The sequence below is a fragment of the Manis javanica genome, chromosome 11 (assembly GCF_040802235.1).
Source record: "Manis javanica isolate MJ-LG chromosome 11, MJ_LKY, whole genome shotgun sequence".
In the NCBI taxonomy this organism is placed as follows: Eukaryota; Metazoa; Chordata; class Mammalia; order Pholidota; family Manidae; genus Manis; species Manis javanica.
This window is the reverse complement of record NC_133166.1, coordinates 27,169,318-27,191,498: the sequence shown is the minus strand read 5'-3', so window position 1 is coordinate 27,191,498 and position 22,181 is coordinate 27,169,318. Positions and strand designations below refer to the sequence as shown.

The following is a 22,181-nucleotide window of genomic DNA, read 5'->3' as shown; positions in this document are numbered from 1 at the left end:
GATCAAGTGGAGTGACATCCAGTCTAGTGTGTGTGTGTGTGTGTGTGACTGGACTGGATCAAGTGGAGCGACATCCAGTCTAGTGTGTGTGTGTGTGTGTGTGACTGGACTGGATCAAGTGGAGCGACATCCAGTCTAGTGTGTGTGTGTGTGTGTGTGACTGGACTGGATCAAGTGGAGCGACATCCAGTCTAGTGTGTGTGTGTGTGTGTGTGACTGGACTGGATCAAGTGGAGCGACATCCAGTCTAGTGTGTGTGTGTGTGTGTGTGTGTGTGTGTGTGTGTGTGTGTGACTGGACTGGATCAAGTGGAGCGACATCCAGTCTAGTGTGTGTGTGTGTGTGTGTGTGTGTGTGTGTGTGTGTGTGACTGGACTGGATCAAGTGGAGCGACATCCAGTCTAGTGTGTGTGTGTGTGTGTGTGTGTGTGTGTGTGTGTGACTGGACTGGATCAAGTGGAGCAACATCCAGTCTAGTGTGTGTGTGTGTGTGTGTGACTGGACTGGATCAAGTGGAGCGACATCCAGTCTAGTGTGTGTGTGTGTGTGTGTGTGTGTGTGTGTGTGTGTGTGTGTGTGTGTGTGTGATGAGGACTCTTTTTCACCCCAGTGAAACTCCTTAGAAGGCCAATAAAGGGGGTGAGGTAATGAATTATATTTGAACACCTTCAGCTTTAGGTACCTTGAGGGCATGTCAGTCAGTCGCTCTTTGGTTAGGAGGCACAATAAATTGAAACCTCTTCCTTAGAGGAATGAACCATTTCATGGGACGGTTTCTGCATGGTAACATTCCCCCTCATTTTCCTTGATAGCCTCTGGGTGACTGATGAGAGCACTGGGAATCTGCCGAATATTGCGCCCCACCATTCCTTCCTCACACCTTTCATTCTCGTTCTCCCATTCTTCCTTTCCTCTTAAGAATTTCTACTGGGGAGCGATTTCATCTTGACATCTTCGAGGGCTTGGTGTCACTGCAGTATGTTCAGCAGCAAGGGGTAGGGTGTGAAGAGATATCTGGGCTTTAGTCTGATTTCACCACTTTTAACTGCAGGCAAGTTGCTTTCCCATTCTGAATCTCAACACCTGCCTCTGAAAAATGAGGATAATAGTAGTGGCGACTTCCCAGGGCTTGACTTCAGGATGAATGCATGTAAGGGGTTTAACACAGAGTCTGGCACAGCGTAAGCGGTCAGTAAGTCGGGCCTATTATTATCACCGGCGCTGCGTCCCTGTTGCCTCTCCACCAGGACGTCTGGGAGTGTGGGCGCCGGAGCAGAGCGGGCTGCTCCTCCGAGGCCCTCCGCGCGCGCCCGCGTCCCGAGCCGGTCGGTGCGTCGCCTCGCGGACGTGGGGGCTAGGGCCCCGCGGGACGCGCAGGGGGAGTCCGGGGCCTCGCAGCGCAGGGCGGCGCGGGGCCGGGGGCTGCGGCCGAGCTCTGGGAACCCAGGAATCGGCTGCAGGGACGGCGCCTGGCGAAGGGGCTTGGGCCTCCCGGGGCCCGAGGGTCTTGCGGGGTGGGACTCCCGGCTCAGCCGCCGCAGGGCGACCGTGAGGGGACCGTCCGCCAGGGCTCGCGCCCGGCCCAAGATGGCCGCCCTCCCACCCCGCCCCGCGCGCGCCCCCGCCGCTCGGGGCGCGGCCCCGCGGCCCGCGCGCTCCTGGGCGGGGGATGTTGTGATGGAGAAGCCGCCGCGGAGCCCGAGCCCCGCAGCCTGAGCCACCGCCGCCACCTGGGCCTGGAGCCTCCCCGCGCAGGTAGGCGCCGCCCTGCCCCCGCCCAGCCCGGCGGCCAGACCCTGACGCCCAGCGGCCGGCGGACCCCGCAGCCCTTTCCCCGCGGCGGCCCGGGTCCCCGGCCGGGCCCCATCCCCGCGGGCGGTCCTCCCGCCGCGCGCACCCCGACCGCCCTCCTGTCTTCTTGTGGGCTCCATCTCAGTCCCCTTACCGCCTCCTTCCCGACCTGCAGCAACTGCCCCTCGGGCACGAATAGGGGGCGAGCAGAGGGGACGCGAAGCGAGGGGGGGTAGGGGAGGGGGTTGGGGGAGGGGAGGTCAAGGGCTGGGAGGGGGATGTGCGGTGAGGGAGCAGAGGCCGCGCGGATTCCTGCTGGGTCCTAGGCCTGGAATCTGTCAAGCCGCATTCTGTTGCCTTCGGCAGCCGAGGGGTGTGCCCTGGGGCTGGCTGTGTCCCCAGCCCCGCCAGGAGGCCTAGCACTCGCTGGAGCACTCATTTGGAGTTTTCCCTTCTCCAATTCAGAGGTTATCCTGAGCCTCTTTTGAACCTGCCTGTGCATTTCTTGCATTCCCAGCCCCTCCAGCATAGTCCCCCTCTTTAAAGCCAAAACCAAGTCTGCGCTTGCTGTCTTCATTTCCTCACTTCCCATTCATTCTTAAAACCACTTCACTCCGTTCTCTGACACCCACTGAAACTGCTCAAGGCAAGGTCACTGGAGACCTACATGTGGCCAACTCCAGTGGACGCTTTCCCCTCACCCCCCTTTACCTTTTAGTACTACTGTTCAGTGGTGTGTGTCAACTCTCCTTGAACCATTTTCCTGGTTTCTCTCTGATGGTATTGTCTGCTCCTTTTCAATCTCATTTGCAGCCTGCTCCTCCCTTTAGATGTTGGTAAGGCTCTTGGTCCTGTCCTGAGCTGTCTTCTCGCATTGTGCTTGAGTTATTTTATTCACTCCCCAAGGCTTCAAATTTCACATACATATGCTGCTGATCCCCAAATTTATGTATCTGCCCCAGACCTCTTTCCTGAACTCCAGACTCAATATCCAACTGCTTTTTTGACATCCCCTTGGAAGTCCAACAAAAATTCCAGACCTACAAATTCCAAGCTGAATTTATGTTGCCTCTGTACCCTTCTTCCAAATCTATTCTTCCTTCAACGCAGAAAGAAATGACTACTTTCCAACCAGTTACCCAAGCTGGAATTCTGGACAACACTGTAGATTAACCTCTCTCCCTCACCCTCTACATCTAATGTCATCAAGTTCTATCCCATCCACTACCTAAATATTTTTCAAATCCATTCATTTCACTCCATCCCTACTGCTGCTAAACTAAATCTAGGCCATAACCCCTTTATTTCCCCCTTGACTGCTCTTACAGCATACCCTCTTGCCTACGTCCCCTTAACTACACTCAGTACAATGTGATGTGATCCTTTAAAAAAATGCATCTAGCTGATAACTTACTCATTCAACAAATATGCTTTGAGCACCTATAAATACCAGTACTATAGGCACTGAAGACATAATTATGAGCAAATTTAACCGGGACATTGTCCCCATCCTGCTGACAGTCAAGGTGGGGGAGGGGGATCAGATAAGGATAAAACTACAAATGTAATAAATATCATGAAGTAAAGGTGGATGGTGCCTTGAAAACAGTCAAGAGCACAAGTTAAACTGATCTGGGAATAGGGAGAGAGAGTCAAGGAAGGCTTCTCCTTGACATTTGAACTAAGTTGGAAAGGACAAGTAGTAGTTAGGCTAAGAGGGTAGGGGAGGAAGGTTCCAGGCAGCAAGGATATCACATGCAAACACCATGTGGAGGGAGAGAGAATGATGTCTTTGAGGAATCAAAAGTAGCTAGTGAGGCTGAAGAGCTGAGTGCCAAAGCTAGAGAAGAAGGTTGGGGCCGGACTGAGCAGGACAGTTTGTCCATGTTAAGAATTCTGATCTTAAGGTCTTTGTCCTTGGTATGGACTGTTGATACTAGTGGGTATGCAGAGCAGACAAAGTCCAGAAATTTTTCTCAGAAGAAAATTGTCAGTACCTGGGGATGGATTGAATTGGAGAATGGGGGAGAGGGTGGTGTCAAGGATGGTACCCCTACTCTGGTTTGCACAACAGGATGGGTGGTCATATCATTTCAAGAGCCGGGATCCTGAAGAGGACCAGTTAGGATGTGGAGAGAGAAACATGAGGGGGCATGTTAGTTTGAGAGGCCTTTGAGACATCCAAGTGGCGGCCTTGAGTAGAGAGTTGGATGTACATGTCAAGCTCAGATGAGGACTCTGACGTGGAGATGTAAATTTGGAAATCATCAGTGTGTAGGTGGTAACTGAAGCTAATGGAATGAATGAATACCTGTATTGAATATCAAGCAAGAAGGAATGAAGGGCATAAAAACAGCTGGGAGAAACTCCAGCATGTAACAGCTGGCAGAGAAAGATGAACCAGCAAAATGTAAGAAGCCACTGGACAGTAACTGGAGTGTAGGAAGAAAACTGGGAGATGTGGTGTGTGGAAGCCATGGATGAAAAGAAAGTTGGGTGACTGGTGTCCAGTGCTGCTGAGAATACAGCCAAGGTGAGGATTGCAAGTGTCTGCTGGGTTAACTGACACAGGTTCATGTTCATGATGACTTTGGTAGGAACTGTTGCTGAGAGCATAATTGGAAATGGTTGGGAAGTGACTATGCGGTGGGGAAATGGCAACGGTGAGTGACAGCAACTCTTTAAAGATGCTTGCCTGAGTGAGGGAAAGAAGAGAGAAGCAAGTGGTGCAGGAGGAGTGTCAGGTCAAGAAAGATTCTGTGTAAGTGTTGGGAGATAATGGATCCCATTAAGAAAGGGAGGTTGATTATATAGACGAGAAAATGGAGAAGTAGCAGTATAAAATTCCTGGAAAGGAATGAAAGGAAGGAGCCATATGGTAGGTGAAACAGTTGGTTTTAGGAAGAGGGAGAGAAAGGGACAGGTGCTGAGGTCAGGAAGTTTACATGTTGCAAAATGGTCCCCAACTGATGGCTTCCCCCTCCTCTGTGAGTTAGGAGTAGGAGGTTATCCTCTGAGACAGAGGGGTGGTGCAGATGCTCGTCTGAGGAGAGTTGTGTTACTGTCTCAGCTTAGAAACCCCTTCCTCCAGAAGGTCTTTGCTGATGTCTGGGCTAGAGTAAACCTCAGTCTCCTGAACTGCCCAGTTCTCCCCCATCACAATCTGCAATCATCTATTCAGCAAATAGGAAGTGCTTGTTGGTGCCAGGTACTGTTCTAGACGCCGATACTATACTGCATTGAAACGAGCTGTTCAGTGACTGTTTCTCCACTGGATTGTGGGTGCCACTGGGGGGAACCACTTCTTTATTGTTCATCACTCTCCCTGCTGCTTAGCCCAGTGCCTGGCATATGGTAAACTGTCAGGTTAGAAGACCCTTGACCTTGAGCAGACTCTCCCTCTCCTCTACGGTCTGATATCAGCTCTTTCAGGCTTAGTGGACACTCTTTTAGTTCCTGTCCTGATGGCCTTGCCCAGCTCCCTGCCTTGGGCCACAGTCCATTTGACTTTTTCTATCCTCTGAAAGGCTCCTTGTATGGGTAACCCCAATGACAGGGGAGAGGTAAGGTTGTGCCCCTCCTTGAAGATATTGGGCAGCTGGTCATCGTTCGAGCTCAGAAGGTGAGGTGACAGTGACCACACTGCCTTGAGCTAGGTGCTCAGGCTCCAGCACTTACAGCAGAGCTTCCCTGTTCCTCCTCCAGTACTTTCCACCCTGGTCACCAGATGGGCAGGGCTGCCTGACGTCAGCCCGGCTCTTCACTGTTCCAGCTTCACAGTATATATGCCCTTCCTAGATCACACTTCCAAGTGCTAAGGAGATAGGTCCCAGCCTGACCTCTGAGAAACCTGGCTCCTTTAGCCAGTGGAAGCTCATCATCCCATGGACCTTTTGAGCTTGGAAGACTTCCAAGGTCTTCCATATCCTGAAACTCATGGAGAATCCATTATTGAACAGCCTTCAAGCCAGGATGTGGGTTTAAGCTAACTCCCTCTCCCCCTTTTTCCCTAGATCTCAGCCCTCACCTGTCCGGGGCCCCTGGCCGGTCTTACTTCCTTCTCAGGGACCCTTCATTATTCTCCAGCACCCTCCCTAACACTCCTGTTGTTCAGCCATAGCCCGTGAAGCCACACAAGCCTGTGTTAGTGTCTATTCCCAACTAGTTCCTAATTCCTGTCACCCCATAGTGAGAGGAATGTCCCTTCTGCTCACACCAAAGGTCCACTCTGTGACAGATACACACAGTACACGCTCCTTAGTAGTGGGAGTGTGAAGTTGAATAAGACAGTCTCAGATGTTCTGATGGAATGCAGTACTGGGTATGGTGAGACACAAGGAGGGAATGGTCACTTGAGGATGGGGAGAGAGGACTGAACAGGAAAGACTGCTTAGGAGCTGTGACCACTGAGCCAGGTTTTGAAACATGAGCAGAGGTACTCACAAAGGGAGACAGGATTCCAAACCAAGCAAGCAGTGTAAACAAAGAGCCAGCGCTGTGCGAGTGTGGCACGTTCTAGAACCTGCCACACTCATGAAGCTGAAGTGTAAGGTATGAAGGAGGCAGGGAGCGTGCTTGGGGAGGCCTGAGAGGCCATAGGGATTGGCTCAAGGAGGCTCTTGATGTCCTGCTAATGAGCACAGATGTTACTCTGATGGCAGTGGTGAGCCATCTAACTTTTTAACAGGAGTGACACAATCTGGTTTCCATTTTTGGAAGATTATTGTAGTTCTGGGTAGAGACAGAGCTGTTTATTTTTCTCATTTATTCCAGTGTCCACAAGTTTTCTCATTGCCTGGGTGGAGGCACACTGAATAACCCAGCAGGTACACATGAGACAGACACATGGACAGGAACCGTTGTTCATTTATTTCATAGACATGCACAGAGCGTAGTGCTAGGGGCTGAGGAGCTAGAATGACAGAAAGGTGAGCACCGGACACTGCACCAAGAGAGGGCAGAGCCTTGCTGCGTCAGCCTAAAACACCTCGCCGGCCACCTGTGCTCAGTGCTGAGAGCTACCCTGAGGTGGCAGGGAGAACTGGGGCAGGGGGCTCAGGAGAGAAAGCACCCCTTGGTGGGGAGCGGGGGAGAGAACTCTCAGATGAAATCAAGGAGAAAGAACTGTGCAGTGAGAGTCAGAGGGAAAGGTGTGCCCTGGGTAGTCAGTGAGGACAGGTGTGTGTTGTGGGGAAAGGTCAAATGGGAGGAGAGCTGTCTGAGGGAGGGTACCAAGGGAGGGCAGTATGCCAGGGGCTGTCAAGGAGGGTCAGGATGGGAGAGAACGGGGTCATGGCTGGCTGGGGAGCACACACTGTGCAGTGAGCGGCCAGCAAGGGTCCAGGGAGTGAGCACTTCACAGTGGGGGTTGGGGGCGGGGAGGAGAGTAGCAGAGCAGTGGAGGGTCAGGAAGAGTGAAGGGGCCTTGAGGGAGGGTCACTGAGGCAGTGGGGTTAGAAGGAGAGGTCGGTGGAGCTGGTGATCCAAGAAGGGCTTGTGGGGAGGAAGGAGGCGGCCAAGGGGACAGTGGGGGTGGGCTGTTCTGTGGGCTAGAGACCCCACACCTGGAGGGCAGGTGGGATTTGGCTGGGGCAGCATGAGCCGTGGTTGAGACAGTTACAGGGCCAAAGTGTGTTTTCTGAAAGCGGAAGATGAGATGCTAAATGGGGCCTGGAGGAAAAGGGAGGACAGATTCGTATATTAAATGAGGCAACATTTGTTGAGTTCCTGTTCTGTGCTAGGACTGTGTTAAGCTCTGGGAATACTGTGCTGAAAAAAAGACAAAATCCTCACCACCATGGAACTGAAATTATAGTCATAAGGAGATAATCATTAAACAAAGCAATAATAATAGTGATGATGATAAAAATAGCTTGTCAGATGGTGCTAAGTGGTAGGTAAGACTTAGGTATTACTGGGAGAGGGTATGGAGTTTTAAAAATGGTATTCAGGGAAAGCCTCACTGAAAAGGTGACATTGGGGTAAAAACCTGAAGGGTTTAGAAGGTCCAGGTCAAAGGCTCCTGCAGTGACCCAGGCATGGGGGCTGGCAGAGGGCCTGGTGCCCGAGGTGAGATACTTCACAGAAAGTCACCAAAATGGAGCTTCCACTGGCCAAAGGAGCCATGAATTGGAGCTAAAGGCCCTTCTTTTGTGACCTGCCTCTGCAGGGCCTTGTCCTTGAGGGCTGAGTCTGCAGCTTGTTCTCTCCTGTCCTCACAGCACCTAGTAAGGGGTGGGCTTGGGAGCTGCTTACACAGTGATTTAAGATGATCGGAACACAGCCTGGGAGTGTGATGGGCTGTGGCTAGCAGTGTGGCAGGAGGAAGGGGGTAGTCAGTGTCCAGTGTCCAGCACACACGAGCCAGTCCCACACCAGCTGTGTTCCTGGCACAGTAAGCCCCGGCCGGATGAACTGGGGGTGGGACGCATAGAGAGCCATTGTGTGCGAGCTCTGCTGTCGGAGTGAGGGCCGAGTAGGGACTGACTGTGCCATCCCAGGGTGGTCAGGGCTGGGGACTGGGAGCTGCGGTGGACTTCAGGCTGGGCTGGGCCTGTGATGGGGAGGGCAGTTGAGGGGCTGATGGTGGGGTGGACAGGAGTTAAGCCCAGTCATTCCCATGGGAAGATAGCTCACTGGACACAGAGCAGTGTGTGCTGAGTGTAAGGGAGGTGAGGAGGTGCAGGGAGCCACCCTGGGGCAGAAGAGGGGTGCTCCTATCCTGACCTTGAGGCTTAGCTTGGTGTACCCTTCTCACCCACAGGCTCTGTCAAGGCCATGTCTGTTCCGTCATCACTGAGCCAGTTGGCCATTAATGCCAACAGCCACGGCGGCCCTGCCCTGAGCCTGCCTTTGCCCCTGCACGCTGCCCACAACCAGCTGCTCAACGCCAAGCTACAGACCACGGCTGTGGGCCCCAAGGACTTGCGCAGCGCCATGGGGGAGGGCGGTGGGCCCGAGCCAGGCCCTGCCAATGCCAAGTGGCTAAAGGAGGGCCAGAACCAGCTCCGGCGGGCAGCCACAGCCCACCGTGACCAGAACCGCAACGTGACCCTAACCCTGGTAGAGGACGCTGGCCAGGAGCCTGAGACGGCACCCTTGGGCCCCAAAGGCCTGATGCATCTGTACTCTGAGTTGGAGCTCTCTGCCCACAATGCAGCCAACCGAGGGCTCCGAGGACCCGGCCTGATCATCAGCACCCAAGAGCAGGGCCCGGATGAGGGTGAAGAGAAGGCAGCAGGGGAGGCTGAGGAGGAGGAGGAAGAGGATGAGGAGGAGGAGGAGGAGGACTTGTCTTCTCCCCCAGGGCTGCCTGAGCCCCTGGAGATTACGGAGGCTCCCCCTAGGCCTCAGGCCCTTGCAGACGGCCCCCGAGAGCACAGCAAGAGCGCCAGCCTCCTGTTTGGCATGCGGAACAGTGCAGCCAGTGACGAGGACTCAAGCTGGGCTACCTTATCCCAGGGCAGCCCCTCCTATGGCTCCCCGGAGGACACAGGTACCTTGTGGAGCTTGACATGGAGAATTGGGAGGGCAAGAGGGCAGAGATCGTTCCTCTCCAAATAGCGGTCAGGGCCAGTCTGGGTGTGAGTCACTCAGTACATGTCCTCAGTCCTCAGCAGGCCATGTCCAGGTTTTCCTGAAGGAAACCATCCCTACTTTCAGAGAATCTTGAACAAGTTGACAGACCCATCCATCATGCATACCTTGATGGTCCCATTCAAGGGGCCATTATCAGGTACTGCAGTGCTCAGAACTGTCATATTTATAATAATGTGGTGAAGTAGATACTTTAATTATGCTCATATGACAGATGACAGAAAAAGAGGCTTGGAGAGGTTTGGTAGCTTCCCCAAGTCACAGACAGTCTAAGATCACAGTAAAACTGAGATCCAAACCAGGGCTGAGTCTAACCCCAAGATGTTGGCCCTGCATCACCCTGCTGCCAGACGCGGAACCAGGCATGAACGGGCCAGGTCTGCAGAGAGCAACAGCTCCTCCTGAGGTCTATGCAGAGCACCACGCGGGGCAGGCAAGGATTCCATTCTGTATCCTATTTATCAGGAATGGGATATTGGCAGAAAGTTAGGACAGAAAGAATAAACATAAGCTGCTTTGTCAGGGCAGAGAAAAGATATTGGGACTTTGAGAGCCAGGGCAATACACCATCCCTTTTCAAAAAGCTATTCTGGACATTTTTAAACATACAGTAAAGTGGAGAAAAATAGAATAATGAGTTTGGTTTACCCACGACCCAGTTTCAATGATTATCAGCCCATGGCGAACCATGCTGCATCTATACCTTAGCTACTCCCGGGCCCCAGCCTAGGTCATTGAAACAACTATATCCATAATTGTTTGCCCATGTTTTTCTAAAAAGATAAAATCCTTTTTTAAAACTCTACAATACCATTATCATGCCTACAAAAAGTTAGCTATAATTCCTTAATATCATCAAATATCCAGTCAATGTTTACATTTTCCCAGTTGTCTAAGAAATGTACCTCCCCCTGACACCAGCCTTTTAAAGAAGTTTTCATTGTTTGAGTCCATACCCAAATAGGCCAGACCTTTCAATGGCTAATATGTCTCTTAAAGTTTCTTTTGATCTATGTTTTTCCTCCATGCCTGTCTATTTTTGCTTGCAGATTTTTTGGGTTTTGTTTAATTGAAAACACTTATTTGTCTGTGTTTCCCATAGTCTGGATTTGCAGACTATCTCTCAGTGGTGGTGCTGAGCATATTTTCCCTCTGGATTTCCTGTACATGGGTAGTTCTAGCACCTTGATCAAATTCAGATTTGACAGTTTTTTTGCATTTTATTTTTGCAAGAACACTCCATAAGTGGTATTGAGTACTTCTTTCAAAGGCAAAGTCTGATCTTGTCTCTCTTTTTTGTGTCAGTGCCTTCCATGGTCATTGCCTAGACCCGCTTTAAAGGGAACAGCTACTACTCCAGTCCAGCTGGTTATTTACAGGGTTGCATGGGGAGAATGTAGATGAAATGGAGCCAATCGTGTCACTTTTCAAGGGAAACAGAAAACTATAGACATTGAATGAAATATCCTAATTTATAGATGCTAACACTGTGTCTGCTCTTTAAAAAGCAGTGTGCAGGCCACACAAAATCAATTTGAGGCTTACGTTGGTCTGTAGGTTGCTAGTTTATAACCTCTGCCCTGGGGGGTGTGAGTCAGAGGCCAAATAATGGAGGACCTGGTTGCTCAGGGGTTTTTGGGAAGGTCACTGTGGGGACCACACCTATGAGCCTTCTGGGAGTAGCAGGATAGAACTGGTGAAGAACTGGGAAGGCTATGCTGTGTCCTGGCAGCAGCCTGAGCCAGGGCATCAGCATGGTGGGAGGATGGCCTGGGATCGTTCTCTGGAGGAGGCCATGGAAATTGAGGGTAGTGGCGTAGGGCCAGCCTAGGGAGGGGTCGAGTCACTGCTTACTCCTTTGTGATTGTTTCGCTATAACTTGAAGGCCACAGGAAGTGTATGCTGCTGTAGTAATGAGGTAGAACTGAGCAAATACTGTTTTCTCCTTCCCACTCTAGGGTCTTCACAAAGTTGTTGATTGAATGTATAAGTTCATGATTGAATGATGAATGAATGAACTTTACTACCTGCTTTGGGTTCATACTTGGTACCAGGCCTTGTCCTAAATGCAGAGAATGCATACCACAGGGGACAGATGTTCCTGCCCTCGTGGCACTCACAGTCTCTGGGGAGACAGAAATAAACAGGCAGTTATGATCAGTGTCCTGAGCCCTGAAATGGGGGTACTGGAGGGAGCCCTAACCCTGCCTGTGTGTGTGGTGGGAAAAGAGGTGGGTCAGTTTTGAGAAGTGACCCATACACTGGTGTCTGAAGGAGGAGTGAGTGACAGCAAGGTGAAGATGGAGGGGAGGGAGCCTGGAGAGGATGAGGGGCATGTCCCAAGCAGGGGGAGAGACATGATAGCTGGGGGTAGGCCGAGATAAGGCTGAGAGCTGGTTAGGGGCTCACAACAGCATACACACTGGGTAGAGACATTTAGGTTCTATCCTCAGGGCCAGGAGAAAACAGTGAAGAGTGTTAATGTAGAGAGTAGTTTAGCATTTTGGAACAATCACTCCAGGAGATGGGGCTGGAGGAGGAAGAGCTCTGGTGAGGCTGTTGCAATGATCCAGGTAAAAATACCAGTTGCCTGGATTACAGTAGTGACATGGGGCTGGAGAAAAGGGGAGAGCATTACATGATTCCCTGACTCTTGAGCGAATGACTGCATCTGGCTTAGCCACAAAGGCAGACAGGGATGGATGCATGGATGGATGAGTGATACAAGAACCGTTGAATTTGTGTGTGAGTGCCTGAATGAATTGGTGCAAGAGTGAAGGTGTACATTCCTGTGGAAGCAAAGGCCCCAGGAGGCTGTGCTTGGAGGGAGATGTGCCAGGCTCCAGAAGGGCATCCCAGATGGTCAGGTGGGGAGGACAGCCCCTCCAGGACAGAGCAGAGGATGGAGCTCTCTGAAGCAGGAGGTGCAGGCTGACAGGTGGCAGATGAATTGCTGTTGGAAGATGGTAAATTGATCCCCAGATCTGAGAGGTGTATGACCCTTCATGAAGATGGGTGCAGCTGTGAGGGCAGGGCTGCCCCAGGTGCTGGTGTTCCTGGAAGGTCTGGTGGGAGAGCGCTGAGGCGATGGAGGGCCTCTAGGGAGGAGCTGGCATTCTAATTCCCCAGGGCCTGAGGTGAGGTGAGGCAAAGGTGGGGGAAGAGGCGGAATGGCTACCTAGCCAGCTAGTTGGGCAAGAAGGGTGCCTCCTCTGTGGCCCAGCTTATCTGGAAGGCAACGGTGGTGAGGCACCTTGCCCAGATAGCTTTCACATCAGGTGTGCAGCCGCCGTGGTGGAGCCTCCCCACTCCCAGCCCCTCTGGTGCCTGGTTGCCCAGCAGCCTGGATCTGGGGACTGCCTGTCCCTCAGTGCTGCCTCTTGGACCAGTCAGGATTCCTGGTTTCCCTGGTAACGGGAAGCACGTCAGCAGGCCGGGCACTCCCAGCCGGTCCTGGTGCTGCGGTTGCCGAGGAGACGCTGCAGCCTAGCTGGGCCCCGGCAGGTGAGGGGGGTTGGTGCTGGGGAGCCCAAAGCCCAGCCTCAAGCTTGCTGGGGCCCAGCCCTCAAGGTCCACTCCTGGGCTCAGACTGCTCCACAGGTTCTGGGCAGCGGAGGGATCCCTGGAGCCTTGAGGCCACACCCTGTTTGTGCTGAGAGCTCTAGGTTTCACAGGGCCCCAGGTGGCTGGAGTATTCCTGAGGGGCTGAGCCTCCTGATGTCCTTAAAGCTGGGCTTGACTGACACTGAGGTGACTGCTGAGGGGTGGGATGGAGATTCAGGATTGGGGGAGGGGCACTGGGATTAGAAAGAAGAGATGTGAGCAGGAAGGGCTGGGGTCTCATGAGGCCCCCATCCCCAACCTAAGGAGGTCCCCTTCTGTGGTGGTCCTGGCCCCTCCCAGTGAGCTCCAGGCGGGGGAGGCTCTTGCCTGGCAGGCGCTCTGCCCTGGTGAGAAGGGGGCGGGATGAGCTTTTCTCTGCAGCCCAGCACCAGGCTGTGAGCCCAGCTGGCTGGGCTGGAGGGGCTGTGAGGAGGGCGGGTGGCGGCAGGAGGGGCTGGGAACGAGCGCCATGTTCTCCCAGGACTTTTTCCTGGCCATCATCCTGCAGGACAGCAGCCCAGGTGAGGGGCCACATGGGGTGGGCACAATGTGGGGCGGGGCTGGCAGGGAGAGCAAAGGCAGAGGAGGTGTGAGCCCAGCTACAGGGCCAGAGTGGCTCTGCATGGGGAGGAGGGGTGCGTGTCACAGGTGTGCAGTGCATGTGCATGTACACCAAATGTTTGTTGCCTGCATCTGTGTGTGGCCAAGGTCAGGGGTGTGTCTGTCATGTTGGCACACATGTGGCAGAGGTTGACATATGTTGTGTGTCTGAATGTACCTTCGCTATCTGTGTTACCCACACGTGTTGGGTGTCATTGTGGGTGTGGTCTCTGTACACGTATGTGGAGGGGCTGCTTTGTATAGCTGTGTATGTGCTCACTTCTGGGTATCGTGTCTGCATTAGTGTATGGCTGGAGTTGGTGTGTTTCCCCGGCTCATACATGTGCACCTGTATGTGACACTTGCCATCTGTGCAGGTATTTTCTGAGTGTACACACCCTATGTTTGCAGTGGCTGCACAGGTGTGTACTAGGGCTGTACATGTTGTGTGTCTGAGGGCATGTGTGTGTCTGCCTGGAATATGGATATGTATGACAGGAGGTCAGTTGGGGCCATCCAACCTCCTTCCTTCTCTCTGGCTTCCTCCTTCCCTCTGTGCGGCCACATTAGCCAGGAGCCAGGCTCAGGAGGCAACCTGAGCCATGTCGCATGCTGTGGCCCCATGCTGTGACTCCAGACTGCAGGCTATAGAAGGAAGCAGGGACCTTGTGCTGGAGCCCTTCCCACACCCCTTCTTAACCATAGAATCTGAGGGTGGACACTGGGCATAAGCACCCATTCTCTGCTTGTTGGGTAGGGAGACCCTCACAGAGTCCCCCACCTGGCAGATTCCTTCTGGAACCCTAACGCCTTCGAGACGGATTCCGACCTGCCAGCTGGATGGATGAGGGTCCAGGACACCTCAGGAACCTACTACTGGCACATCCCAACGGGCACCACCCAGTGGGAGCCCCCAGGCCGGGCCTCCCCCTCACAGGGGAGCAGCCCCCGAGAGGAGTCCCAGGTGAGGCATATAAGCCTGCTGTTTTTAGACCAGTCGGGGAGGAGTGGTGCTGCTGGAGCCAGATGAGCCACCTGTCCATTGCTCCCATCCCTCCTCCTAGCTCACCTGGACAGGCTTTGCCCATGGAGAAGGCTTTGAGGATGGAGAATTTTGGAAGGTGAGTGAGGGGGAGGCTACCCCTCACAGTGGGGAAGCTGGAAGAGGGTATCATTTTGGTCCTGATTCCTCTCCTCACTTCCCAAGGATGAACCCAGTGAGGAGGCCCCAATGGATCTGGGGTTGAAGGACCCTGAGGTGGGGACATTGCCCTTCCCGGCTCAGAGCCTCAGGTGAGTGGGAAGGTGAGACACAGTGGGATGGATCTAGCTGGAAGGGGTCTTGGGACAACTCTCTGTTTAGGGGCCTGTGCCAAGTGTTAACCTCTGCCTCTAGCCCAGAGCCTTTGCCCCAGGAGGAGGAGAAGCTGCCCCCACGGAGTGCCAGCCCAGGGATCAAGGTTTGCTCAAGACCAATGCCCATTCCCCAGGGGCCCACTGGTGTGCAGGAGAGCCTCCCTGTCATGTTCCAGGAAGCATCTTGGCCTCAGTACAGCTCCCCAGGTCCTGAGTTAGGAGGTCTTCTAGGCTCAGCATAGACCCTTGGGTCTGAGCCAGATGCCCCTCAGCTTCTAACTCAGCTAGCCCTGTGGCCTGGCAGGCCGCCCTTCCAGGCTGGCTCACGTGCTCCCTTTTACTAGCAGGGGTCTCCTCTGAGACGATCTCTCTTCCCACCAATTATATCCTGTTTGGGGAGCTTCTCAGTTTAAGCTCAGAACCCTCTCCCACCTGCCATATTCTGAACCAGGAGCTCCTCTGGTCTCTGCAAAACCCCCTGTGTGCTGTGCAGGCAACTCTCATGTTTTAGCTGAGAACTTCTCCCTCCCGTCCTCCACCCCCTGTGTCTGGCAGTGTTTCGCCGTGTGCTCCCTAGGCTGGGTGGAGATGACTGAGGAGGAGCTGGCCCCTGGACGCAGCAGCGTGGCAGTCAACAACTGCATCCGTCAGCTCTCCTACCACAAAAACAACCTGCACGACCCCATGGCCGGGGGTTGGGGGGAGGTGAGAGCCTGAGCTGGCTGGTGTGGTACAGAGGAGAAGGGAAGGGAGCTGTGAGAGATGGCTCAGCTGAGCTACCCATCTGGGGGCTGGGGAAGGGAAGTGTTGACCCTCCCTAAGTACATCCCTGTGAGATGGGCGGTGACCCCAAGTTGAGGCCTGGGAGATGGTTTCTAACTGTCACAGGGATAATAAAAGGAGTCACACATAAGGAACAACAGGTATGGCCCCTATGAGAGTGCTGCCTGCTGGGTCGGTAGGTGAGTCAACACCCAAGGGCCACAACTGTGGCTGACCTCCCTGGAGCTGGAGGCAGGGGGATCAGCCACCTTCCCAGCTGGGACACCACTGAGTGCCTGCTTCCTGGGCCTGCAGGGAAAGGATCTGCTGCTACAGCTGGAGGACGAGACACTAAAGCTGGTGGAGCCACAGAGTCAGGCCCTGCTGCATGCCCAGCCCATCGTCAGCATTCGCGTGTGGGGCGTCGGGAGGGACAGTGGAAGGTGGGAGCAGGGCCTGGGATCCTAGGGTGGGGGCTCATCCAGCAGTCAGATCGGGGCCCTCCTCCCTAACTCTGTTCTTTGCCTCTCTTGTGCTGCCGGACCCAGAGAGAGGTACTATGCCTGAGTTACGGTGACCGTTCTTCCCATACCGGGTCCCGATGCCTCCAAGCACCCACATCCTCTATTCCTGCCCACCGTGCTCACCCCATTATCTCCACCTTGGCATGCCTGCCTGTCTCCCCTCCAGCCAGAAGGCAGCACCTGGGGACACTGTCCTGAGAGCAGAAGCCCTGGAGGAGCTGTGATGGCTAGGGAGGGTGTGGGTGGGGTGGGGGCGAGGCTTAGCACTCAGTGGCAGTGGGAGACACTGAGGAGCCCCTCCCCCAACAGGGACTTTGCCTACGTAGCCCGTGATAAGCTGACCCAGATGCTCAAGTGCCACGTGTTCCGCTGTGAGGCGCCTGCCAAGAACATCGCCACCAGCCTGCATGAGATCTGCTCTAAGGCACGGCCCCCTCTGCTCCCTGGACTAGCTGCCCAGTTTGCTCGACAAGGATGTGGGTGGGGCAGAATGGGGCCAGGGGCTCTGGGGCAGCGAAGCCCTAACGGACCTCCCTCGTTTCTCTGCTCCACACCTCCCTTCCTCAGATCATGGCCGAACGACGCAGTGCCCGCTGCTTGGTGAATGGACTCTCCCTGGACCACTCAAAACTTGTAGATGTCCCTTTCCAAGGTCAGTGTCACAACCCCAGCAGGTCCAGCTCAGCTTTGTTGGCAAAGGTAGCATGATGGCCCAGGAAGAGGCACTAGCTACTGTAGAAACATGATAGGAGGATGGACACATGGGGACTAAATTCTTTGTATCAAATAAGCAGAGGGTCTTCAGTGAAAGGGAGGCAGGGGGAAGGAGTGGAGGTGGGGCAGGGCTGGGTACATGTCCCACTTATGCCGTGGTGGTGGGTACTGGGAGTGAGCAAGATCTGCTACCATGACTGATCTTCCCATTCTTTCCCACAGTGGAATTCCCAGCGCCTAAGAATGAGTTGGTACAAAAGTTCCAAGTCTATTACCTGGGGAATGTGCCTGTTGCTAAACCTGTTGGTATGTGTGTCCCTCTTCACCCAGGGACCATGACCTTTATCCCAGACCTCTGCCCCACTATCTGCCTCCAATGCATTTTTTACCAGACCTTTCTCCTGCTTGACATTACCCTGCCCTTCAAAATGCATCCCGCCTCCTGTACCTCGGTCCCAGCTGCTCTCTCTTCTACCTGTACCAGCAGTTGGCATGCTTTCACTGAGTGTGAACCAGTAGACCAGGCACACAGGGAGACCCACTCTTGAATCTCATGAGAGAAGCTTTGATTGGGTTGGGAGGCAGGTCTTAGATGGCTGGGAACACCAGGCAGCAGCTGGGAACTGGGTTTGGTATTGCAGCACCGTGTTCACTTAGCAAATACCTATGAGGTCTACTGTGTGCTAGGTCCTGGGAGAACAATGGCCACAGTCCTGCTTACATGGAGGTTATAGTAGAAAGAGTGGGAATTAATCAAATGGGCACACAAATAAATGTATAATTACAAATTGAGTCATTGAAAGAAAGTAATAAGGTGCTTTGAAACTATTTAACAGAGGAACATCATTTAGTTTAAGGAGTCAGAACTAAGACATTCTTGAGGAAGTGACATTGAATTGAGATGAAAAATGAGTAGGAACTAAAGTGGTAAAGTGGGAGGGAGATAGGAGTACAGTAGGGAAGGATCTTTCCAGGCAGAGTGAATGGTGTGTGTGAGGAGGGTGGAAGGCACTTTGGAACTTCAAAGGCGTTAAGAGAAGGCCAGGCAGGCCAGATGTGCTGGGAGCCGGGCAGCACTTAGACCCCAGGGACCTCATAGGCTATGTTAACAAATCTGTTTTTCATCCTAAGAGCCTCACGGAGTTACTGAAGAGTTTGCAGAGAGCACTTGTGTAATCAGACAGGAATTTTGTACAGCTCACTTTGCTGTATCCTGGAGAAAGGTGGTCAGTGGGTGGAGGTAGGTGTGAGGAGCTCAGTTAGAAGGATCTTGTAGCAGTTGTAGCCATTAATGAGTATCTTGGACCGTGGTGCAGCTGAAGAGGAGCATGTAGATTCAAGAGTTATTGAGACAATTAAAATCCACAGGCCTTGGTGATTGATTGACTGTGGGATGAGGGACAGAGAGGCATTAAAGCTGCCTCCTGGTTCCTGGCTTTTGGAACGAACCAGATAGTGGGGCTGTTCTCTAAAGGTAGCAGAGTCTTGAAGAGGCCAGTATGGAGACTGGAGCTCAGTTTTGGACATGCCATGTCTGAGGCAAACTACTTTGGCAGTTGGATTCACAGAGGAGAGGTTTGGACTGGAGATACAAATGTGGGAAGCACAGGGTCATAGAGGTCATCAAAACCATGGGTGTGGAGAAGCATGACCCACCAAATGGGCAGCTACAGGGAGAAGGGGAGAGAAGCAAGGCCCCCCTCCCTTTGCCCTCCTCCCTCTCACCCTCAGCTGCTAAACCCTGTCACCTCCCAGTTATCACACCTACTCCCAAATCCACCTGGCACCTTACATAGCGTCTCACTATGCTAAGGCAACCGTATGCAGCCCTTGACTGCCTCTCCCCCTCGCTGCCCATCAGCTCTGTGGGTCTGCTTTGTTGAAGCTGCAGCTTTCACACCACTAGTCCCTAAACTCACTTGCTGCTTGATCCTGTGCTCCCTTTTTAACATCCAGGAGTTTACCATTGGCCTCTCCTGAGGCTGCAGCAGTCACTCATTAATCACCCACTGACTCAACAGGACTAGGGAGTGCCTCATTTGTGCCTGGCACTATTTTAGGTTTTTGGTGTATATTAATGAACAAAGCCAACAAAGATCGCTGTCTTCAAGTAGCTGACATTCTAGCCAGGATAGACAATAAAATGAATAAATTATATAGTGTGTTAGAAGGCAACAATTGACATGGAAAAAAAAAAAGGACAGCAAGATAAGGGCTGGGAATCAGTGTAGGTTTTAGTCCTTAGTCATTAACAGATATGGCAGACTTTCCAGGTCACTTTGTTCTGCTGCTTTCTCCACCTCCATGGTAATCCTCCCCACACGGAGGCCAGGCTCCACCCCACAGCACCGGCTGCTTATTACCGGATTGGTATCTCATCCACACGTAATCTTTCACTGGCTGGTGTCAGTGTCGGAACATCACAGCTGGGTGCAGTCTGACCTGGGCCACCGCTCCTGCTGCACCGCCACCCTTCTGTGGGCTCCTGGGCTACTCGGTTGTACCAGTTTGGGTGCATTTGCCCATGTTGCCTCCCGGGTGACTTGCTCAAGCATCTGGAATTCCTTTAGCAGATGAGCCCAGTGTCAGGACTGGGGACACAGATGGACTATGCTTGGTTTCTGTCCTTGAGATGGCCACAGCCTGGTGTGGAAAAAGGTTTTCCAGCAGTTATAGGAAGTGCTACAAGTTTATTCCTGTAACATCTCTGCGGGATAACAGGGATGGCTCCCTGAGCCCTGCTTCTCATACCCTGGAGGATGAGAACTGGGAGTTCCTCAGTCAGTCAGTGGGGTAGGGGCACTCCAGACGGAGGCTTTTACCTCAGTTACAGTCTGTGTCCCTTGAGGGCATCCTCTTCTCTTACTTTTTATTCCCCATCTGCCTAGTAGGGCATTTGCCAAGATTAGATGTTAATAAATGCTACATAAATCATTGGAAGCTCAGGGAGCAGTAAAATACGAGGCTTGACGGTCCAGACGAGGCCAGTTTTTGGAGGACTTTGGAGCTTGGGAGAGGAGTTTGCACCTTGATCCAGCCAGAGGCAAGATGAACAAGGCCAGGATGAGGGAGGACTTTTGAGGAAGACATTAATCCTCTGCCCACAAAGGGTCTGCTTCTAGTGGAGCCCAAAGGGCTTCTTCAAAAGGGGCAAGAGGTCCCAGGTGGGCCACAGGGGTGCATGCTTTGCATTGGCATCGTTCACTCTAACCTCTCTGCTGCAAGGGTAGAAATACAGTGGGTGGTACAGCCAGCTCATGAGTAGTTCAGGGACCAGAACCCATGCCTTTACATGCCACCTGCTACTGTTTGGGTCTCTACTGAGGGTAAGCAGAAGTGGGATGAAAAGAGTGGACATGGCCAACAGCAGTTTGAGGTGGAGGAAACCATTGTGTTCTAAGAGAAAACCGATTGATCTATAAGCCAGGAGCCTTGGGTTCCTTGGCCTTTGAGAACATCACAGAAATTACTGAGTGCAACTAGGATTTTGATAGTCCTTCTAGTTCTGAAAACTGGAAATTTAAAGAAGGGGCTAGGGAAAGGCCTGGGTGAGAAGCCAGGCTCTGCAGTCAGAATGCCTGTTTTCATATCCCCATTCCTTAGTATGACCTAAGGTTTGCTACCTGATTTCTGTAAGCTTCCGTTTCCGTATCTGTAAAATGGTGATAAAAGAATATTGTGAGATTACTATAAGGTATAAGTGAGATAGTGCACAATAGTGACTGAGACCAGGGTGACAAAAGAGTGAACATCCCGCAAATGGGTATCTTACAGAAAACAAAGGCTGGGTCTTGGGAGAGGACTGTTCTGCAGGGCTGATTTGGGAGTGATTGTTGTGGTGTGAAGCAGTGCAATGACTGAATGTGGATGAACATGGAGGGCAAGATAGAGGGGAGGTCAGAGCTTTGGGAGCTGGGTGGGGAGGTCAGTCCTAGGAGGCTGGAGGAAGAGGTAGAGTCAAACCAAGCCTAGGGTTCAGGATGGAAGAAACCAGAAATGTGGCAAGTCATTGAAGCCCAGGGGGAGAGCACCACAGGACACCTGTGCAGCACTGTCTAGGGCTGCAGGCTGGTGTGGAGATGGAGCAGAGGCCCTGGGCTTGGCTGGGCAGGGCTGGGAAGTCTAGGGTGGAGCTGGGATAGCCTCTCTCACCCCAGTTGGTGCCGTGTTCACGTTCGTATCTTCCAGGGGTAGATGTGATAAATGGGGCCTTGGAGTCAGTTCTGTCCTCCAGTAGCCGTGAGCAGTGGACTCCAAGCCATGTCAGCGTGGCCCCCGCTACCCTCACCATCTTGCACCAGCAGGTAAAGATGTGGCAGGCATGGCTGTGCCTTTCCATGGAAGGGAGATTGGGGTGGGGGCCAGGGGGTGGTTAGATGCCAGTGGAACAGAGGGTCATGCGGTTCTCTCTCTCCAGACGGAAGCAGTGCTCGGGGAGTGTCGCGTGCGCTTCCTCTCCTTCCTGGCTGTGGGCAGAGACATCCACACGTTTGCATTCATCATGGCTGCCGGCCCAGCCTCCTTCTGCTGCCACATGTTCTGGTGTGAGCCCAATGCTGCGAGCCTCTCTGAGGCTGTGCAGGCTGCGTGCATGGTAAGTGGTAGGGTGGCAGAGTGGTGACACCAGCTCCGTGGGTGCAGGCTGGAGAGTGACTGCCACACTTGCCTCTCTGCAGCTCCGCTACCAGAAATGTCTGGATGCCCGCTCCCAGGCCTCCACCTCCTGCCTCCCGGCACCCCCTGCCGAGTCCGTTGCCCGGCGTGTAGGGTGGACTGTCCGCAGGGGTGTTCAGTCGCTGTGGGGCTCTCTCAAGCCCAAACGGCTGGGGGCCCATACCCCCTGAAGCCCTCAGTCCTCCCTCCACTTGCTTGCATTGGGCCCCCGGGAACTCAAAGGTATGGGGCAGGGAGGAGCCCTAGAGGCCTTGCTCCCCCATCCCTAAGCTGCCCCTCCCAGGCAGCTTGGGTTCCCTGCTAAGGGGCTGGGGAGGGAGAGATCTAATCCATGCAAGGACAAGACAGTAGAATTGATAACGAAAGGATCAGGAAGCAAGGCCAGCCCCAGGCCTTCTATCCTCACATTTCAGGTGGAGCAGGAGGAACTGGTCTAGGCCAGGCCCCATCTTTATAAGTTCTGGCAGGGGCAGGAGACCAGTCCAGGCATGGGTCCCCCATCCCCTGCTCCGTGGACACCTCTCTATACTGATATCACTAATAAAGTCTGTCTACCCTGCT

General features: G+C 53.3%; 1 protein-coding gene and 1 long non-coding RNA gene across 4 annotated transcripts; one reads left to right on the top strand and one right to left on the bottom strand.

Annotated features, from left to right (window-relative positions):
* Window positions 1-1,366: 1,366 nt before the first annotated feature.
* APBB1 (amyloid beta precursor protein binding family B member 1) lies at window positions 1,367-22,181 on the top strand. 3 transcript variants are annotated; one of them, XM_036996469.2, is made up of 14 exons: window positions 1,367-1,755; window positions 8,555-9,286; window positions 14,379-14,554; window positions 14,655-14,711; window positions 14,798-14,883; window positions 14,987-15,050; window positions 15,502-15,651; window positions 16,024-16,151; window positions 16,542-16,656; window positions 16,800-16,884; window positions 17,169-17,252; window positions 21,135-21,250; window positions 21,364-21,540; window positions 21,623-22,181. In XM_036996469.2, the coding sequence occupies exons 2-14, from the start codon at window positions 8,569-8,571 to the stop codon at window positions 21,788-21,790; spliced, it is 2,124 nt and encodes a 707-aa protein (XP_036852364.1). In that variant the 5' UTR covers window positions 1,367-1,755; window positions 8,555-8,568; the 3' UTR covers window positions 21,791-22,181. The 3 variants fall into 3 exon arrangements, with proteins under 3 accessions (XP_036852364.1, XP_073072186.1, XP_017533340.2); XM_073216085.1 differs by lacking the exons at window positions 1,367-1,755; window positions 8,555-9,286 and adding an exon at window positions 12,796-12,891; XM_017677851.3 differs by lacking the exons at window positions 1,367-1,755; window positions 8,555-9,286 and adding an exon at window positions 13,481-13,511.
* LOC118968006 (uncharacterized) lies at window positions 17,775-21,397 on the bottom strand. Its single transcript, XR_005055383.2, has 2 exons — window positions 21,099-21,397; window positions 17,775-19,589 (listed from the first exon to the last, which is right to left on the bottom strand). It is a non-coding gene; the product is annotated as an uncharacterized lncRNA (long non-coding RNA).

Excerpts from the sequence above, each read along its gene's own strand:
- APBB1 (XM_036996469.2), top strand. The coding sequence starts at position 8,569 with ATGTCTGTTCCGTCATCACTGAGCCAGTTGGCCATTAATGCCAACAGC. Across the intron at positions 16,657-16,799 it reads TGCATGAGATCTGCTCTAAG|ATCATGGCCGAACGACGCAG; the intron begins GCACGGCCCCCT and ends TCCCTTCCTCAG. Across the intron at positions 17,253-21,134 it reads GCCTGTTGCTAAACCTGTTG|GGGTAGATGTGATAAATGGG; the intron begins GTATGTGTGTCC and ends CGTATCTTCCAG.